Source organism: Myotis nattereri, assembly GCF_964212035.1.
Source record: "Myotis nattereri genome assembly, chromosome: 1".
In the NCBI taxonomy this organism is placed as follows: Eukaryota; Metazoa; Chordata; class Mammalia; order Chiroptera; family Vespertilionidae; genus Myotis; species Myotis nattereri.
This window is the reverse complement of record NC_138075.1, coordinates 172,855,510-172,875,295: the sequence shown is the minus strand read 5'-3', so window position 1 is coordinate 172,875,295 and position 19,786 is coordinate 172,855,510. Positions and strand designations below refer to the sequence as shown.

At 42.6% G+C, this 19,786-nt stretch overlaps 1 protein-coding gene across 2 annotated transcripts in view; it reads right to left on the bottom strand.

Moving 5' to 3' along the window:
• The window catches only part of LOC308532185 (broad substrate specificity ATP-binding cassette transporter ABCG2), a 52,910-nt gene extending 35,218 nt beyond the window's left edge, over positions 1-17,692 (bottom strand). The window contains exons 1-2 of one of the 2 annotated variants that reach the window (XM_081109490.1): positions 17,582-17,692; positions 3,552-3,773 (exon numbers count right to left, since the gene is read on the bottom strand). In XM_081109490.1, the coding sequence (XP_080965616.1) occupies positions 3,552-3,754 (203 nt within the window). In that variant the 5' untranslated portion in view covers positions 3,755-3,773; positions 17,582-17,692. Of the gene's footprint in view, positions 1-3,551; positions 3,774-17,172; positions 17,281-17,581 lie in introns of those variants that run through there. The other variant, XM_081109491.1, reaches the window with a different exon arrangement.
• Positions 17,693-19,786: the final 2,094 nt, after the last annotated feature.

Below are 19,786 nucleotides of genomic sequence, written 5' to 3'. Positions count from 1 at the left end.
GTCCTCATTTCTGAAAAACAGAACTGGGGGAGTTAGGAATAATAGAGCAGGGTACGAACAGCTCTCAAATGCTTGAGAACAATGTTAATGACAATGAGTTATCTAATATATAAAATGACTAGCAAATTGTGGTGAAATGTTAACAGGTGGGGAATCTGGGTAAAAGGGTTATGTTCCCACAATGGTTAAGTTTGAAATTATTTCACAATAAATTATTAATTTTTAAAATCTCCCAATAGTATAATGAATTTCCTTGGAGAGTATATGATATGAACATCTACTGGAATGGACTTTTTTTTCCCCATAGATCTTCAGCATTGGCGAGAAAAAGCCCAAATGCTAGGTATGGACACAAACTAAACATAACAGAATGATTTTTGATGAGGTAGTAAAATCTCATCTTTTGGAATTCTCATTGTCAGATTTTATCTTCTTTCCTCTGCAGAGGACATCAGGTTCTGGCTACTTAGTTCTAAAAGTGAAATTATAAAATGTCCAAAGGAAGCCGAAACCGGTTTGGCTCAGTGGATAGAGCGTCGGCCTGCGGACTGAAAGGTCCCAGGTTCGATTCCGGTCAAGGGCATGTACCTGGGTTGCGGGTATATCCCCAGTGGGAGATGTGCGGGAGGCAGCTGATCGATGTTTCTCTCTCATCGATGTTTCTGACTCTCTATCTCTCTCCCTTCCTCTCTGTAAAAAAATCAATAAAATAAATAAAAAAAATAAAAAAGAAATGTCCAAAGGAAAAACAAATATCTAGCTTCTCATCAGTTTTTTTAGAATATTATTACTATTGTGAATGGTGGTGGTGCTACCAAAAGAAAGTAAAAAATAAGATAAATGAGAACAACCTTTCTCCCATCTCAGTAGCTCTGTTTAGTTGAAACCCCAGCAGATAAGAGAAAAATTAGAAACACAACATTGAATAAAAGAGATGACCTTTCTCACAGATGCCTAAACCAGAAATATGAGTAAGCAAGACAATGCTGATGCCCTAGGAGACTTATCAGGGCAATCACTTCCTAAGGTATATAAATGTCCAATCACTAGGTTGTACCCCGGAAATTAAGATAATATTGTATGTAAACAGTAATCAAAACATAAAAAATTACCTACGTATATAAAAGGCTAAGGGACTATCCAACCAGCCGGTACCTATAACATGCACTGACCACTAGGGGGCAGACACTCAAGGCAGGAGCTGCGGAGCTGTGGTCACTTGGCAGCAGTGGTTCTCAGGTGATGCATCCCAGAACCAGAGAGGAGGGAGCCCAACTCCTCACAATTCCTCTTGCACTACAGGACCTCTTGGGGGATGTCAGAGAGCCGGTTTTGGCCTGATCCCCACAGGCCAGAATGAGGGACCCCACCTGCCAGAGGGACCCTGCTCACTCCACAGATCCCCTTTGAGCCGCAGTGCCAGCCCAGGTGCAGCCGGTTGAGGAGGGACCGCGGGAGGTTGGCTCCAGGGCGTGTCTGGCCCATCTTGCCCAGTCTCGCTCTGCTGGCCACCACTCGGGACCACCTGCATTAGTCCCTGCACCAGAGAGATTAATTAATTTCCTTTCCATGTGCACGAATCCATGCACCAGGCCACTAGTACATACCTAAAAGTAGATTTGACTTGAGTTTTTATGAACACAACAATGCACATAAAGATAACTCATGCATTGCAGATTGCATACCATTGAACTATAAAAACATTATGAAGTCTTAAACATATGACAATTTTAGGGTATTTAGCTACTAATCTACTAGCTTTAAACCATAAGCAAGATAAATGTATACCAGGAGGCAACAGATTTTTCTTTCTTCTTTCTTTCCTTCTTTCCTTCTTTCCTTCTTTCCTTCTTTCCTTCTTTCCTTCTTTCCTTCTTTCCTTCTTTCTTTCTTTCTTTCTTTCTTTCTTTCTTTCTTTCTTTCTCCCTCCCTCCCTCCCTTCCTTCCTTCCTTCCTTCCTTCCTTCCTTCCTTCCTTTCTCTCTCTCTCTCTCTCTCTCTCTCTCTCTCTCTCTCTCTCTCTCTCTCCTTCCCTCCCTCCCTCCTTTCCTCTCTCCCTCCAATCAATGAACATGTCCTCGGGCTCAGGTGAGGATTTAAAAAAATACCAAAAAACAAGGTCAGTCACTTCTATCTAGGCATGTAGCAAAAGATAAAAGCTTTGTGACTACCTACCTCTCCTTATTTTCCTGGTCAGGGTTTCTTAACCAATACAACAAAGCAGCAAGGAAGCAGGCATGACAGTATGTGCTGCTGTGTGAAGAAAGTTCTATCAACTGCACACAGCCCCTACCTCACCACCACCCAACCAATCCCAGGTCCCTGCTCTTTCTTCCCCACCCACATGCAAAACTTTTCGCCCCTTCCTGTCACATCCTAGCCTCCTGGGAGCACTTGGCTGCCACTAACAGAAAAGACCACAATCCCATAGAACGCATCAGGAAAGCATGAGAAGCATCTGATTCTATACAGGTTGGAGGCCATACCTGGCCCAAGGGCTCTTATAGCACTCCTCCAGTCTCAGAGAGCTGGAAAAAGTGCTTGTTTTATGCAGGAATAATCATTTCCCCTATCAAACAAACACACTAACTAAACAAAACACATAGGTCATGGTGTCCGAGAAACCTAGATGCAGTGCCCACTCCACAGAGAGGAGGAATCGGGCTCAATTCTCTAGAAATCAGAAAAACACGAACAATCCTCATGGCTGGCACCTGTGAAAGAATAGAGACATGTGGTCCCAAGGAGGTTCCTTTCTCCGTTCCCTCCTCACTCCCCTGCCCACTCTGCCACCACATGATAAATTCATTCATGGAAGAAGAGAATGAAAATCATAGTTTAGTATTGATTTAGACCCTAAATTCTGTCATGCTGGACCTCCACTGCATAACTTAAGCTAAACTAGAGTTTTCTTGTATTTAAGTAGCTTCTGCCTATCTGTATAATGCGGGAAAGCATTAGGTAAATTGTTATAGATGATAAATGACTGTATGAACAGGCCACTCATTTAAAACAAGTCTATTTGAAAACCATAGTACTTTCACAATATGTTATCTTCCAAATTCCTGACTCTTGCTTCTAGAACATAAAGGACATAAAGGGCATAAGTACCTGAAGTGTCTGGCTCTTAAACTACAGTGACAGATCTTTTCTTTCACAGATTAGAATATTGAAGACAGAGATTACAGTTCTATCCCCACAGTTGGGAAGTTGTAAGTCACACAGCCAGGCCTCTTCCCACTAAACCACGAGGCTTACCCAGGAAAAGCTAAATGGCACATTAATTATTCAGTTTCTCAAACCAAAGTTGATGCACATGATACAACCACTTTTAAAACAGTTTGGTTATTCCTTTAAAAATTGAACATACATATACCTAATATGCGATCCAACCATTTCATTCCCAGTTGAGGAAAACAAATGAAAGCCTGTGTCTATGTATCTATAGGGACATACATACAAATGTCCATAGCACCTGTGCTTGCATTGGGCTAAACCTGTGGAGCTCACTGCTGTCGATAAAGCTGTATAAACAAAAGTTCATGCACATACTTGATATTCGTCAGTATTTCTTTCTCAACTGTTTTTCGATGACGTAGAAATCCACTCTGCACTTTCACTCGATAGCAGATGTTATGGAAACTTAACACGGCTCCTTCGGAAAATGTCTTCTGGTCATTGGGGGTGGTCCTGGGGAGGCCATCGGCGTTTGTTTGTGACATTGGGATAAAAACTTGGTCATTTCCGGAAGACATCTGGAGAGCCTCTGCCTTTCTACAGAGAGAAAAGCAACAGTAAGTTTATAGTCTGTCTTGTTACAAACTTCCAGTTATAAAAGAAGTAAGTCCTGGGGATGTAATGTGCAGCAGGCTAAGTAGAGTTAATAATACTGTATTATATGTTTGACAGTGCTCGGCATGAGAAAAGAAAAACTTGTAACTATGTGGTGATGGATATTAACTAGACTTATTGTGGTGATCATTTCACAATACATATAATTATTGGCTCAGTATGTTGTACACCTGAAATTAATGTTATATGATAATTATATCTTAATTAAAAATAATAGAAATCCAAGTTTTTAAAAAATAATACAAAATATCTCTTTAGTCATTTTTATAGTGATTGTATGTATAAGTAAAAATATTTTAGATCTACTGAATTCAATAAGAGATATTACTAACATTAATTATTGTTAATAATTAACATTAACAATAAGAGATATTATTAACATTAGTTATAATTAATGTTATAATTAACAAGTCCATTTTAAACTGCACTGCAAAAATAGATCCATTTCCGATGAGCAACCCATATCACTGTGATAAGAACAATCTTAGAGCCCATATTAGGGAGGCAGACACAACTATGAATGCATGAACTGCAATTAGATTCAATTAAATACCTAATCTATCTATAATAATAAAAGGTTAATATGCTAATTAGACTGGACGTCATTTTGGACGTTTTTCCTGATGAAGCTAGGGCCAGAGGGAAGCCAGCCCCGGTCCTCAGTGCCTGTGGGCGGCTGGAGGAGGGAAGCCCGGGTCCTGGGTGCCAGAGGGAAGCCGGTGCCGGCAGCCAGGGAAAGGAAGGCCTACTCTTGCACGAATTTTCATGCATCGGGCCTCTAGTATATACGTATATATATCAAGACTAATATGCTAAGTGTCCCTCCCTCCATCCAACCGGTCACTATGACGTGTATGACCACCAGGGGGCAGACGCTCAATGCAGGAGCTGCCGAGCTGCAATGACTTGGCAGCAGTAGCTCTCAGGTGACACACCCCGAAACCAGAGAGGAGGGAGCCCGATTCCTCACAGGGCCACGCAATTCCACCTTCAGCCGTGGGTTATGTTGTTGCTGGGGCACTGTCAGCCCCGAGTCTGGTTTACTGCACACTTGCATTTGTGTTCCACACCCTGTACAACAGCAACTTTGCAGAATTCCCTCTTGCACTTCAGGACCCCTCAGGGATGTCAGAGAGCCAATTTCGGCCTGATCTCCACAGGCCAGGCCGAGGGACCCCATCTGTCGGAGGGACCCCACTCACTCCACAGATGCCTTTGGAGCCACGGTGCCACCCCAGGTGCGGCTGGCCGGGGAAGGGCCTCGGGAGGTTGGCTCTATGGCAGCCGTGGGCAAAATCCGGCCCATTCGGCTGTTCTATCCGGCCACAGAGCCGAAAGAGCGGAAGGTTCTCTTGCTCTCCTCTCCGCTCCTTCACCAGCAGCAGTGTTAACATGTATTAGTTCACACAAACACTCCATCCATGCTTTTGTTCCAGCCCTCTGGTCCAGTTTAAGAACCCATTGTGGCCCTCGAGTCGAAAAGTTTGCCGACCCCTGCTCTAGGGTGTGTTGGATCCTTCTCGCCCAATCCCACCTCACCAGCCACCTTCTAATTAATTTCCTTTCAATGTGCATGAATCCGTGCACCGGGTCACTAGTAAGTAAATAAGAAGAGTATGAAAATTACTTAAAAGTCATGAAGCAGGGCCCTGACCGGTTTGGCTCAGTGGATAGAGCATCGGCCTGTGGACTCAAGGGTGCCAGGTTCGATTCCGGTCAAGGGCATGTACCTTGGTTGCGGGCACATCCCCAGTGGTGGGTGTGCAGGAGGCAGCTGATCGATGTTCCTCTCTCATCGATGTTTCTGGCTCTCTATCCCTCTCCCTTCCTCTCTGTGAAAAATCAATAAAATATATTTAAAAAAAAAAGTCATGAAGCAGGGCCCTAGATGGTTTGGCTTAGGGGATTAAGTGTCGGCCTATGGACTGAAGGATCCCAGGTTCAATTCCAGTCAAGGGCACATGCCCAGGCTGTGGGCTCGATCCCCAGTAGGAGGTGTGCAGAAGGCAGCCAGCCAGCCAATGATTCTATCTTATCATTAACGTTTCTATCTCTCCCTCTCTCTTCCTCTCTGAAATCAATAAAAATATATTTTTTAAAAAGTCATGCAGCAGGAGTTAAACTTGTCTAGCTTGAAAAGTATATCATGATCTGACTCAAGATTATGGACAGATTACATGATCACCTTCATCCCCCGTTTTTTGGTTGTTGCTATTGGTTTGTTGTTTTTTTTAATTTTAGGGTTTATGACGTAGTTGCTACAAAAAGGGCCTTAGCCAAATAGTCAGGGACTAGAAAAGTTTCTCTGAATTTATAGCTGCAATTCCAGGCTTTATATCACTAATGGTTATGCTCCTTCAATCAGCTAAGAAGACAAATTCCAAAATTGTTTGGGATGACAAAATATTTCCTTAATGGGTGAATATATTTAAATTTCAGAAAGATGCATAATTAATTATGAAAATAATTAAGAAAAGAAAACCAATAGTTAAATAGTTAAAGAAATGAAGACAAAAACTGCATATTAGCCCTGGCTGGTGTGGCTCAGTTTGTTGGGTGCCCTCCCATGCACCAAAGGGTTGCCCGCGAGATTCCTGGTCAGCGACATGCCTGGGTTTCAGTTCCCATCCCCAGTGGGGGTTGTGTGGGAGGAAGCCAATGAATGTTTCACTCTCACATCAATGTTTCTCTCTCTTTTTCCCTTCCTGTCTCTCAAAGAATCAAAAAAAACCAGACAAAATATTACAAAAAACCCCTTTAAAAGATATTAAGGTAACGCTGGCCAGTGTTACTTAGTTGATTGGAGCGTCATCCCGTCATTCCACAAACCAACAGGTGGCGGTGTTTGATTCCCAGTCAGGGCACATACCCAAGTTTCAAATTTAATCCCTGGTCAGGGAGCACGAGGGAGGCAGCCAATTGATGTAATGTTTCTCTCTCACGTTGATATTTCTCTCTCTAAAATGAATTTTAAAATGGTTAATTAAGGTCAGAAATTAGATGACTTAACAGCTTGTGAACAGGCTTGAAATGTGAAAACCTTCAATAAACATGGTTTTAATTTTTAAAACTCAAAGTAATCACATTCCCCAAAGGAATATACAGACTTAACACAATCCCCATGAAAATCCCAATGATTTCCTTTTAACTAGAACAAAGATATCATCACATTTCTATAAAACCACAAAAGACCCCAAATAGCCAAAGCAATCCTTAGGGGGGGAAAAAACAAAACCTTGCTGGAGGTATCACACCACCTGACGTACAATTATACTACAAAGCAAGGATAATCAAAACATCATGGTATTGGCAAGCCCTGGGAGGAAAGGTCAGGGCAGGGTCTGAACCACATGACCAGCAATATGCTAGGGAGGAAAGGTTACTCTGGGGTCCAGCTTCTTGTTTTCCCAGTTGTGCCTGTTGCTAGGCAACTAGGGCTTTCCACCCTGATGACCTTCTATACCTGCCTGTGGTCACTGATCTGCTCATGTCTAACTGCCTACCACACTCATACGTGGGTAAAAAACAATATCAACAGAGCCACTCCAAAATGAAGTTGGTGCTGTCATCCCAGAAGAACTGCCTTACATATCTCACTCCTCAAACCTTTACAAGGTTAAAACTGGCAAAATAGCCTTTGGATTGGACCCAAAGCAGCCTTGTGTCCCAAACAAACTGTTTGGAAAACAGACATCAGGACTACTGAACTGAAAATGAAAGACAATCTTCTTATTTTATTATCCTTTAGAATTCGCTTCACTATGTTAGCTTATCTACACCTATAAAAATTCCTTTTTCTATTCACATAATTATCCACCTTTCCTTTCTCATAAGTACTCCTTGCCTTCACCTCCTAATCAGAATAGTACGCATATTTCTGCCTAAATCAGTGCTACCACAATAGTTCTTCTTTGGGGTCTCAAATAAATGCTTGTTGACTCTCACTTTGGCTTTTCATTTTGACGTTAACAGCACATCTCAAGTATATGGCCTAGGCATATCTCCACTTCCCATTTATTCAGCCAATAGTCAGGATATAATTTAATTAAGCTAATACGTGTTTTTGTTTTTGTTTTTAAAAAGGCTACTTTCTCTTAAGAGCCTAATAAATAAAAAGTCATGTGTTCATTTTGTTTGTTCTATCTATAAGCATTTATAGGACATCATTTGAGAAAAATGCTAAACCCTGCCAAATTCATTTCTTTCCCGTAAGAAACTGAACCCAACTAATTAGGTCCTCTATAGTGTTTGAAATTTAAGGCATTGCTCCTCTTTGTAGACAGGCATTTTCTCTAGGTCATAAATCTATTAAACTTAAAAAACTCAAAGTTACTACAGTATAACACCTGGTGTCCAGATCTTGGTTTCTTATAACAAAGAAGGAAGGAAGGAAGGGAGGGAGGGAGGGAGGGAGGGAGGGAGGGAGGGAGGGAGGAAAGAAGGAACCAGAGTGAGTGTCTTGGAGGAATGGCTGATTCCAGGTTTGGGGTATAGAAAATGCAAAATGAGTCTGGTACATTCTGCTTTAAAAGAGGGGGGAGGGGAAGAATGGTGGTTATTTCAAAAGGAGGCAGGGACCAACCTGAAAGAAGAGGTCCCAGTGGCCAAAACTGGAATAATTTGAGCAGCAATTAAATAACAATAGTATTGGATTATAAGCCATCTAATAAAGTAAGTAATCATGAGTAGGTCCTGATACCAGACAGCTGTTCTGTATAAAAGAATTCTAATTAGTAAACATAGAAGGAATGAGAAGAATTTTTTTTCAAATTACCATTAGAACAACAAAGTACAATGTATACCCAGTTCTACCAATGGATACTAAAATCAGTGAATAAAACCTTAAAGAGAAACACGATATTAGCATAATCCAAGTTTAAATTCAAGCAGAAACAGGATATTTGCATACTCCAAGTTTCTCTCCCAAGATAATCTACTTTCCATTGGGAACCTGGCAAGGTTAACATCAGTAATGAGATGTCATGTACCCTGGATAAACCCACTGGAATTTTCTGCTATTTTTCCCCCAAATGCCAGAACCTCAATCTAATCATGGGAAAACATCAGGAGGGACATCATATAAAATAACTGATCAGTAGTCTTCACGAGTGTCAAGGTCATGAAAAACAACGGAAAGTTGAGCCACTGTCACAGATTGGAGGAAACTAAGGATGCATAACAATCAAATGCAACATGACATCCTAGACCACATTGAGAACAGAAAAAGGACGGTGAAAACCAGTGGAATCCTATTAAGTCTACAGCTTAGTTAACAGTGTCACAGCATTGTACCAATGTTAATCTATTAGTTTTGACAACTGTACTATAGTTTGGAAAATATTTCAGGAATTCTCTATAACATTTTTTGCAACTATTAATAAGTCTAAAAAAATTTTTAAATAAAATAATGCCAATATCTTTTTCAATGTTTACAAGGGAAATGTAATGTTAGACTTAAAATGCCTTCTTTGTTCTTGAAAACTTCTTCATCAAGAGCTATACAACCCAGTCACAGCTATCTGTATTCTAAAAAGCATAGTTTTCTAAACAATAACACATCAGAAGCATATTTTTTTTCTAATCTGGCATATTTATGTTTGGCTGAAATTCAAATGATATGACAGTTGTGAGGTTCTCCTAAAAACCAAGACTTGGGGCTCTCTCTACCACATTGAGAGGGAAGTAAGAGCAGGAAGCTTACGTTTTGTAAACTGTTCTCCAGAAGCGATTCGCACTCTCTTCCCTGTTTAGGTAGAAATTATGGAGGGAGAAGAAGATAGCAACATGGTTTTTACTGAAAAATTCAAACCACTTGAATTAACCACTAAGTTGGGGTGGCAGTCTATGAGGAAAGATAGATCACATCCCATTGGGGTGAAGGGAAGATATGTATTTATGAAATAAAGACAGGAGTGGTTTGTAGTTGCAGAGCACAGCTAAGTAGCAAGGCCAGACCTACACAGTAGCAACTGGAGTGGGTAGCAACTGACCCTACATTGCTAGTTACATCTGGGCATAAATTGCTAGTTACATCTGGGCATAAATCAACACTGCACATGCCAAATGGAGTCTACTCCTAGCTTAGATTCAAGATGCAAGTGGGTGAGTGGTTTGGCATAACAATAGTACTATTAGATTTAGTGTGACTGAAATGATACCATTCGATTTTTAAACTAAAATTAGCCTACTGCATAATGGGTGTCTGAAGTACACCTGTTCTATTTGAGGTAGCTGTCATATGAGGTATACTGGAAAGACACGTAACTGACTCCCCATGTTATTAAACAGGAGAAATAAATCAGAAAGGTCCTAAATCAAAGTCAGATGGCAGTTTTGCAGAAATAAGATTCAGCTCTGTAGACCTCCTTGCCCACCATAGGTTTGTACTAAAATAATTGACAAATATTATTTCCTAGATTCCTGAATTTCCTGAAACTTTATTCTTTCTGCATTGATTAAGAAGAGTTAGGAATTAGAAACAAGTTAGAAGTTATTAAAAGCACGAGACACATGTATAAATAGATTATCTTTGGGATAAAAAAAAAAAGGCATTGTCCAAACCAACTTCTATCACTGTAACAGTTAATGCCCAGAGACCTGTGCTACCCAACTCTGCAGCTATGACCACATGTGCCTGTTAAGCACTTGAGATGCAGACAGGCCTAATGAAGATGTGCAGTAACTGTAGAATATATTCCAGATTTTGAAGACAGTATGAAAAAAAGAAGGTAAAGTAGCTCATTAATAATTGTGCTTTGATTGCATATTGACATAATTTATTTAATATATTGTTCATATAGAAAAAGATAGATAGAAGTAGTGTCTTATAGTTTCCAAACAATACTAAGCTATACGATCTCATTTGATCCTCACATGTTGTGCTGAGTCATCCCATTTTACTGAGTAGACTATGACCTAGTAGGACCAGGTCCTAAGTCTTTAGACTTTTACTGGGTGATGACTCCATTGCTACACACTTATGTAATAAGATCGATTGAATAGTATTTTATTAACAATAGGATAATAATTGAATGCTTTTCCCATTCCCAGTGACGGGTTAGATATTAATACTAAGTGTTCTCAGCACACTTAACACTCTCTCCTACTAGTCTGGCACAATTACCAGTAATTACAGAGAAGACAGGGTCAGGTCAGGGTCAGGCTGTGTAGGATAGGAAGCAGAGAGGCATACCTCTGTGAAGTGTCCAAACTTTGGGTGCCTCTCAGCACTTTCCTCTTTCCTTATAAGACCCTCACCTCAAGTGACTTCAGAGGGAGATTAGAGGGCTTGTGGCCTTCTAGAGATTTCCACTTTTACTCTTCCAGATGACAAAGAATGTAATGCCAGTGAAATGACAGCTGCCTAAGACCTAGCCCAAAAAGACTGGGCTAATGATCATGTGAAAGTTCAGACCAAGTCAACCCAAGGTGTGCCTCTGTGGTACTTGTATTGTTTTGAGCTAAAGGCAACTTTAGTGTCTGGCAGAAGAGAAACTCCCACCCCTACACTAACTACCTATAAGAACTTGACCTGGCTGGGTTGCTCAATTGGTAGAGTGTCATCCCAATACACCAAGATCGCAGGTTCCATCCCTAGTCAGGGCACACATAAGAATCAACCAATGAATATATAAGTAAGTGGTAACAAAAAAATCAATGTTTCTCTCTCACACATATACTTCCTCTCTTAACAAATCAATTTTTTAAAAAGTATTTTGAATTAGAGGCCTTGCCCATACTTAATAAGAGATGATCAGAGACAACCTCTTTTGACCTGTCCATAGAGCAGGACAAACTTCAATTCACTAAGCATCTGTTCTTCCTACAATGACCCTTTAGCCCCCAAAGCACCTTATCTCTAAGGATTTCGCTCAGAATGTCTTATACACCCACTAGAGGCCACGTGCATGAAATTTGTGCACTGAGGAGTTGTCCCTCAGCCCAGATTGCGCCCTCTCATAGCCCGGGAGCCCTTGGGGAATGTCTGACTGACAGTAGTTGGACATCCTTAGCACTGCCATGGAGGCAGGAAAGGCTCACACCACCACTACTGCACTCGCCAGTTGTGAGCCCAGCAACATTCCCCCTGTGGGAGCACACTGACCACCAGGGGTCAGCTCCTGCATTGAGTGTATGCCCCCTGATGGTCAGTGTGCATCATAGTGACCGGTCATTCCACTGTTTGGTTGATTTGCATATTAGCCTTTTATTATATAGGAAGGATGTTACCTTTCTGTCTCTGAATCTCTCCTGCATGTGAGGTCTCTGACTCTCTCATGTGTATGAGGTTCCCACACAGATGTATTAAATTTGGTTATTTTCTCTTGCTCATCTGTCTCATGTTCATTTGGTTATTAGACCAACTAAAAGAACCTTGAGGGTAAAGAAAAGTTTATTCCTCACCCACATCAGAAAAGTGTAAGAAACCCTATTCAAAGGGGTTTCTACTTTGCTAAGATTTTATTCTACCTTCTCACCAAAACATAACTTCTTCATTGAAATCAAGACAGCAGCAATTTTGCTTTACACACACATATCCACACCTAGTTTAAACTACTAACTTTCAGTGTTACAGTTCTCTCAATATTTCATTTATCTCTATAAATAAGCCAACTTTGTAACTCTAAGATTATATGTCCACTTTCTAACAGCCTCCCAGTGAAATAGAATACCTGCTTCAAAAAACAATGGGGTGAAACAATGAAGAGAAGGAGTTACTTGCTAATGGATTTTTAAAGGGGAAGATGATAAAATGTGATGGCTTCACAAATTGTGTACTTTAAATAGGTGTTTTGTATCATCTGTGAAAGATATCTCATAAAGCTGTTAGTAATAAAAAAAAACAACTAGAAGGCCAAAGTCATCCAGACACTTTTATCAATTATTGGGTTATATCCAGGAGTAAACTGAGAACTGATTTCTTAAAGGATACACTTTAATTTTCTGTAGATCCTATAGAGAGGATGGCCATTCAGGTTCATTAATTTTTACTAAACGTTCTCAAGCCTGACCCCAGTAAGAAAACACAGGATAGAAGGGGAACCAAGATGGCGGCATAGGTTAACGCCGGAGTTTGCTGCCTTGAACAACCACTTCAAAAATACAACTAAAAGACGGAACAGACATCACCCAGAACCACAGGAACGCTGGCTCAGTGGAAGTCTACAACTAGGAGGAAAGAGAAACGCATACCGAGACTCAGAGGAGGCGCAGTGCTGAAGTAAAATACTAAGGTGCGGAGTGCATGCAGAGTGGGCTGGTGGCTGAGGGCACGGTTGGCGTTTTCAATCGGGAGGGAGTCCCAGACTCTGAGCTCCAGATCCCGGCGAGTCTTTAGGGACCCAGACTCAAACGGGAGAAGCGGGACTGTCTGCCTTCAGTCGGAACTTGAAGGCAGCTTTCTCTCCGAGGTTTGCAGTGGTTGCTGGGACTCAGAGAGGCAGAGCCCCTGGGGACGGGACTGAGAGCAGCCATAACTGCTCGCTCGGGCCCACCCTGTTGATCCCGTGCGACCCGCCCGGCCCAAGCCCTGCACAGAGCCATTTGCCGGATAGCCTCAGGCAAAGGCTAGATTAGCACCTCCCTAGAGGACAGAAGTTCTCTCACTGAAGACACAGCTGATTTTCACAGCCACTTGGCCTGGAGGTCAAATCCCCGCCAGTATTACCTACAACAATGTAGGCTTAACTACAACAAGACTGTGCATAAAGACCACTAGGGGTTGCACCAAGAAAGCATAAAAAATGCGGAGACAAAGAAACAGGATGCAGATGTCAGAAATGGAAGATATAGAGCTCAAAACCACGCCTTTAAGGTCTTTCAAAAATTTTCTAAAAACTGCCTATAAATGTAGTGAGATCCTCAAGAAATCTAATGAGACGCTCGATGTTGTGATAAAGAACCAACTAGAAATTAAGCATACACTGACTGAAATAAAGAATATTATACAGACACCCAACAGCAGACCAGAGGAGCACAAGAATCAAGTCAAAGAATTGAAATGTGAAGAAGCAAAAAACACCCAACTGGAAAAGCAAAATGAAAAACAGAATCCAAAAATACGAAGATAGTGTAAGGAGCCTCTGGGACAGCTTCAAGCGTACCAACATCAGAATTATAGGGGTGCCAGAAGATGAGAGAGAGCAAGATATTGAAAACCTATTTGAAGAAATAATGACAGAAAACTTCCCACACCTGGTGAAAGAAATAGACTTACAGGTCCAAGAAGCCCAGAGAACCCCAAACAAAAGGAATCCAAAGAGGACCACACCAAGACACATCATAATTAAAATGCCAAGAGCAAAAGACAAAGAGAGAATCTTAAAAGCAGCAAGAGAAAGAAACTCAGTTACCTACAAGGGAATACCCATATGACTGTCAGCTGATTTCTCAACAGAAACTTTGCAAGCCAGAAGGGAGTGGCACGAAATATTCAAAGTGATGAATGCCAAGACCCTACAACCAAGATTACTTTATCCAGCAAAGCTATCATTCAGAATTGAAGGTCAGATAAAGAGCTTCACAGATAAGGAAAAGCTAAAGGAGTTCATCACCACCAAACCAGGATTATATGAAATGTTGAAAGGTATCCTTTAAGAAGAGGAAGAGGAAGAAAAAGGTAAAGATACAAATTATGAACAACGAATATGCATCTATCAACAAGTGAATCTAAGAATCAAGTGAATAAATAATCCGATGAACAGAATGAACTGGGGATTATAATAGAATCAGGGACATAGAAAGGGAATGGACTGACTATTCTGGGGGGGGGGAAAGGGGTGTGGGAGATGCGGGAAGAGACTGGACAAAAATCGTGCACCTATGGATGAGGACAGTGGGTGGAGAGTGAGGGCGGAGAGTGGGGCGGGAACTGGGAGGAGGGGAGTTATGGGGGGGAAAAAGAGGAACAAATGTAATAATCTGAACAATAAAGATTTAATTAAAATAAATAAATAAATAAATAAATATTTTTTAAAAAGAAAATAGTACAAGGGAAAAGATTCTAAAAAAGGGAGACAGAGGTAATCACTTCAATTAAATTGTCTTAAACTTGCCATTCATAAATGCTAGCATTATATAAAATGGATCTCATTGAAAGCTCGTTCTTTTGCTTGTAAAAAAAAAAAAAAAAACACAGGATAAACCTCCCCACTTGATATATCTTTCAACTGTTGCCAAACTTCTATCAAAAATCCCTGACAGAGAGAAATGCCGAGTATTTGAAGCACATGAGATCCACCTATCCCCCTGCCCCGACCCGCGGGGCATGCAACGTGGGTACCGTGACGATTCCTGTAAGGGAATGAGAGGATAGGAGACGCGAAGAAATGGAGGCAAGACAAGATCCTGATCAAGCCTCAAATTTTATTCTTCCAGCGGCAGAATATATATTGTTTTGGGGGGGGGGGGGGTGGAGAAGCCTATTAGCTTATCAGCAGGGTTGTAGCAGGCTCCTGTGGAGGTAGTTGCTTCAGAGTATAAGATAATTATCTTTAGCTGCTGACCAAACCTCAGGACATACGTGGTTTCTGGTAACTAGGAGTTCCTACCAGAAACTTATTGTTCTTAAGATGGCTTTGTCTAGGCCAATATCTCTAATGGCTCCCAACATCCCCCTAGAAAATCTAGATTTATCCCCAAGGAAGCCAAACCATTCAACAGCACCATGTGTGAGCCCAGGGTCTTAGCATCCAACAAGTGCTTTTCATAACACATAAAGAAAACTATGGCTACAGCAAGCAGTCCTAGAAAACGCACCATTACTTGCACTATCAGATGGGCACGCATGATACTCTCCCACTGCCATGGTTCCGTCTCCTCCACATCCTTCTGTGACGCAGAACATTCCCTCAGAAGTAAGTGCCAGGGAATGCTTCCCTAAGGACCTGGAATGTTTCCCCTTTACCCTCATTGAACTGTGTGACCGATGGCCTTGGGATGCAACTTAGTTTGCATAGGATCTTTCAATCTGTTCACGTCCATTCTAATGTGCTCCCCACAGTAACTCCCAGCTGTGTTCTCTATCTGTAATACTTGTGCTCGCCCCAACTGCTTCATGGATGCTTAATAAATAAATGCAGAAATAGATTTTGGGTGTAAGTGTGTTTTAATACTATCTTGATGCAAAAGACTGTGCTGCCTGAGGGTGGGGGTGGAGCTCTTGCTGAATGCCCAGGTTCAGGAACAAAGATGACCAATAAATATTTATTACTATGAATCTGAAAATGGAATTATTTATAGGAACACTATTAGCGAAGACAACGAAACTTGGCAACATGAGAGACATTTTAATTGTTTGCTAGATTTGCAACCTAACTTTTTTGTTTGCAAATAAGTTAGGTTGCAATCTTCTATTTTTCTGTTTGGTTTTCATTTCTTCTGTATTATTTTTAATCAGTATTGTAATAAATTGGTTAACTCTTTGAAGTTAATCATTAAACTATCCACAGAAAAATTACACAAGGGAGCGCAATAACTCTTTAGCAAATCATCCAAAGTACTGAAAAAAACTCTATGTCCTGGATGTGAAAAAACAGAGCAATATGTTGGCTAATCCCTTTTAACGTACTAATATTAACACACTTTTCTCCCACCTTGTAGTAACTTCCATGCTCACGGTCTTATCTATCCAATATCAACTCTACACAATTGGAGAAAGGCAAGAGTTGTACCAACCGGCCCTTAACACACACTACCACACACACACCATCTGTTGCACCAACACATCGTCTTCCTAAAGAGCAGTGTGGATTTTCAGTATGCATTTCCTATTCAAACGAAACTGGGAGGGACGATTAAAACCTAGTCACCTCAGTTGAACAGTTTCCTATTTTCTACCAAATGTACCTCCAACACCCACGGACCTTTCAAGCCACTGGCATCCCAAAGGCCTGTCTCCTCTCACTCGGCAGTTCCAGGGCTCGGACCTCAGGGTCCCTGTGCTCAGAGGCAGAGCACTAAGCCACTCATGTAACCGCGGAGCTGAGCCCGCCAGACCGTCCCTACACACGCTGGGGAAGCAGGTCCCACCGCACCAGGACGCCAAGCATCTGTCCTGCTCCCCCGCGTGAAGCTGTTCCACACTCTCCGGGCTCCTTTCCAGGCTGCCTCCTTCCAGGGACCCCCCTCCCCTTCTCTGGTGGGCGCTCCTGGGCTCCCTCTCCCCTCCTGCGCGCTCGGGACTCGGTCTGTGACCACAGACTCGGGACACAGCCCCTGGCGGGAAAGCCGGGCAGGAGGCGACCTCCCGGGACCAGGGCTCACAGCCCCACCCGCAGCCCCCCCACCGCGCCCGCGCGCTCCCCGCGGGCCCCGCACTCACGCGCAAGGCGCCGGCCCGGGGTCGCGGTCGCGGTCAGGAGCGATGGGCAGCGCTCGGCGAGCTGGGATGGCGAGGAGAAGAGCGCGGGACCAAGGCAGCACAGCTTCAAAAGGCAGGGCTCGGGCCTTGGGCCGGGACAGCCCCGGGCAGCGGCTCCTCCCTCGCGCCCCAGGCTCTCGGGGTCCGCGCCCGCGGGAGGGCGGAAGGCGTGGCGCCGCCTGCCCGGCTGGATAAGCTTGGGGTGGAGCCCGCGCCCCGAGTACCGCAGGTACCGAGTTCCGCACTGGACCCAACACCCGCCCGTGGGCCCGGGTCACGGACACGACTGCCCCAGAGCACCCAGAGGCGAACCGAATGGACAGTTGGCCACGAGCCCGGTAATCCCAGGACGCCACCAGCTCATCAATACCTCGTCTCCCCGGGTGGATCTGGTCACCGCCGGGGCCCCGCCTACGCACCAGGGGACGCGGACGCCTGGGCCTTTTTCAGTGTCACGCGCTGCGCATCCAGAGCAACTGGTGGTCTCTATAAATGAGCTTCTGAGAAGTTAGGTTCCTGTGCCCCAGGGCCAATGGGATCAGGAGCTAAATCTATGGGCGGGGTGGGGGTGGGGGGGGGGGAAGGAGGGGTGCTAAATGGAGACAAAACCCTTTGAATGGAAATATGACTGGGAATAGTTTAAATGCTTCACAGTGCAGTGATAAACATTTCTTTGCAAGACACTGATCACAGGGAAAGCTGGAAAGTGATTTGCAGATTCAGGAAAAGCTCTGGTTATCAGGCTTTCTGGGTGTGGATGGCCATGCCAAAATTCACCTGCTGCAGCTGCTCTGCGAAATTAGTACTTGCACCTAGGTAGTTTCTGGTTTGTATTTACAAAAAAAAAATTATAATATTAGTTAAATTGTTTAAAGCAACACAAGGAATTGCTGTTAATTCTTTACCCCATACAAGAAAATTTCAGACAGGCCTAGATAAGAAAATGGTTTACACACAATGTTTTTAGGATGTTAAAAACACCATACTGTATGCTTTTAAATGACTTAAAAGTATATATATATCTATTAAGCCCCCAAACACTCGGATGAAATTGGGTTGGGGGTTTTTTTGGATTAAATTTCTGAGTCAGTTTAACGACCCTTACAAAGTCACATACACATATATTTGTCATTTTAAGCCAACGTTGGGAAAATTTCTTCAGAGCTGGCTCTTAATAACTTTGAAAATTTGAAAAACACCCTCAACAGAATAAAACTTTAAAGATGAAAAAAATTCTGAAAACAGTTCCAGGAGGCATTATAAAACTAAAGAAAATGGCCCAGCTAGTGTGGCCCAGTGGTTGAGTAGTGACCTGTGAACCAGTAGGTTGTAGTTCCATTCCTGACCAGGGCACATGCCTGGGTTGCAGGCTCAATCCCCAGTCTATCAAGGTTGGCATTTTTATTTAAAATGGTCTATAACATAATGATGACTGATTATCCCATCCACATTGTTTAAATTCACATAAATGCCAGGTTTCAACATTAGGGTGAAAAAATACTCAAGAAACCTAAAACAGATTTGATTTGAATGTTTAGTTTTCCTCTTCTTTTCTACCTTTCACTACACTTGCAGGTATGCTACTCAGTAATGGTGTTACTGGAGAAATCAGTGAGTCCAATTTCCCCCAACACTAGTGGGAGTAGCATGGATCTTATGATATCCTTAGAAAAGGAATTTTCTAAGACTTGCATAGGAGAGTGAATGGTTTTATTGGCGTGGGATTATATTTCTCAGATTTCAAAGTCCCATTGTCCTTAAGCCAGTCATGGAAAATACATAGCTGGGGCTCCAGCAGAATCAAATACAGGGCCAGTGTCCAGAGTGCCCATTCCATGGTGGTTTGAGTCTGGTACAGCATTAGGCTATTCACAGTCCATTAGTCCATTGTGTGGAGTCCACAAGGCTATGGGCCAGGTGGGCAAGTGCAGAGAGTGCGAGCCCCTCAGGGGCTAGCAGCAAGAGACAGAGAGCCCAGAGAGCAAAAAAGGGGCAAACTTTCTTTGTTCTGAGGTTAAGAATCTCTGATTTCTCGCCCTTGCAGTGGCCACACCTATTCTGGCCACTGACTTGCTCCCAGGTGTGACTAACAGATAGCCATCTTCCTACATCACCCAGACCTTACTGGGCATGTGTCTGTTGTCTAGGCTCTTTCCCCAGCAATCTGGGGGGGAAAGGACACCCTCAATTTTAATGCACCTGTATTTTTTTTTCTTTGTCTGAGATCATTGAACTCATAGTGACATCTGGTGGCCATTCCATGTAATTAGTTTGGGTTTTTGCTCCAAAGGTTATAAGCTGTTTTGGAAATTATCTTCTGAGGGTTGGCTTTCCACTCTGAAGATAAGAGAGTAAGTAGCCAGCGACCCAATGGGGATGGGCACCAGGAAGCAGCATTCTACTGACCGGAAACAACTTCCCAGCCTTGATTGGTTGAAAGCAATTTAAATTGGGGGAAGTCAAACTCCAAGACATCCCCTGCCCCTCCCACAAAACACCAGTTGTTATGAGAGAACAATATGGGGCTGATTCATCCTTTAAAAAAAAATCTGAATGGTTCAACCTTCCTGAAAAT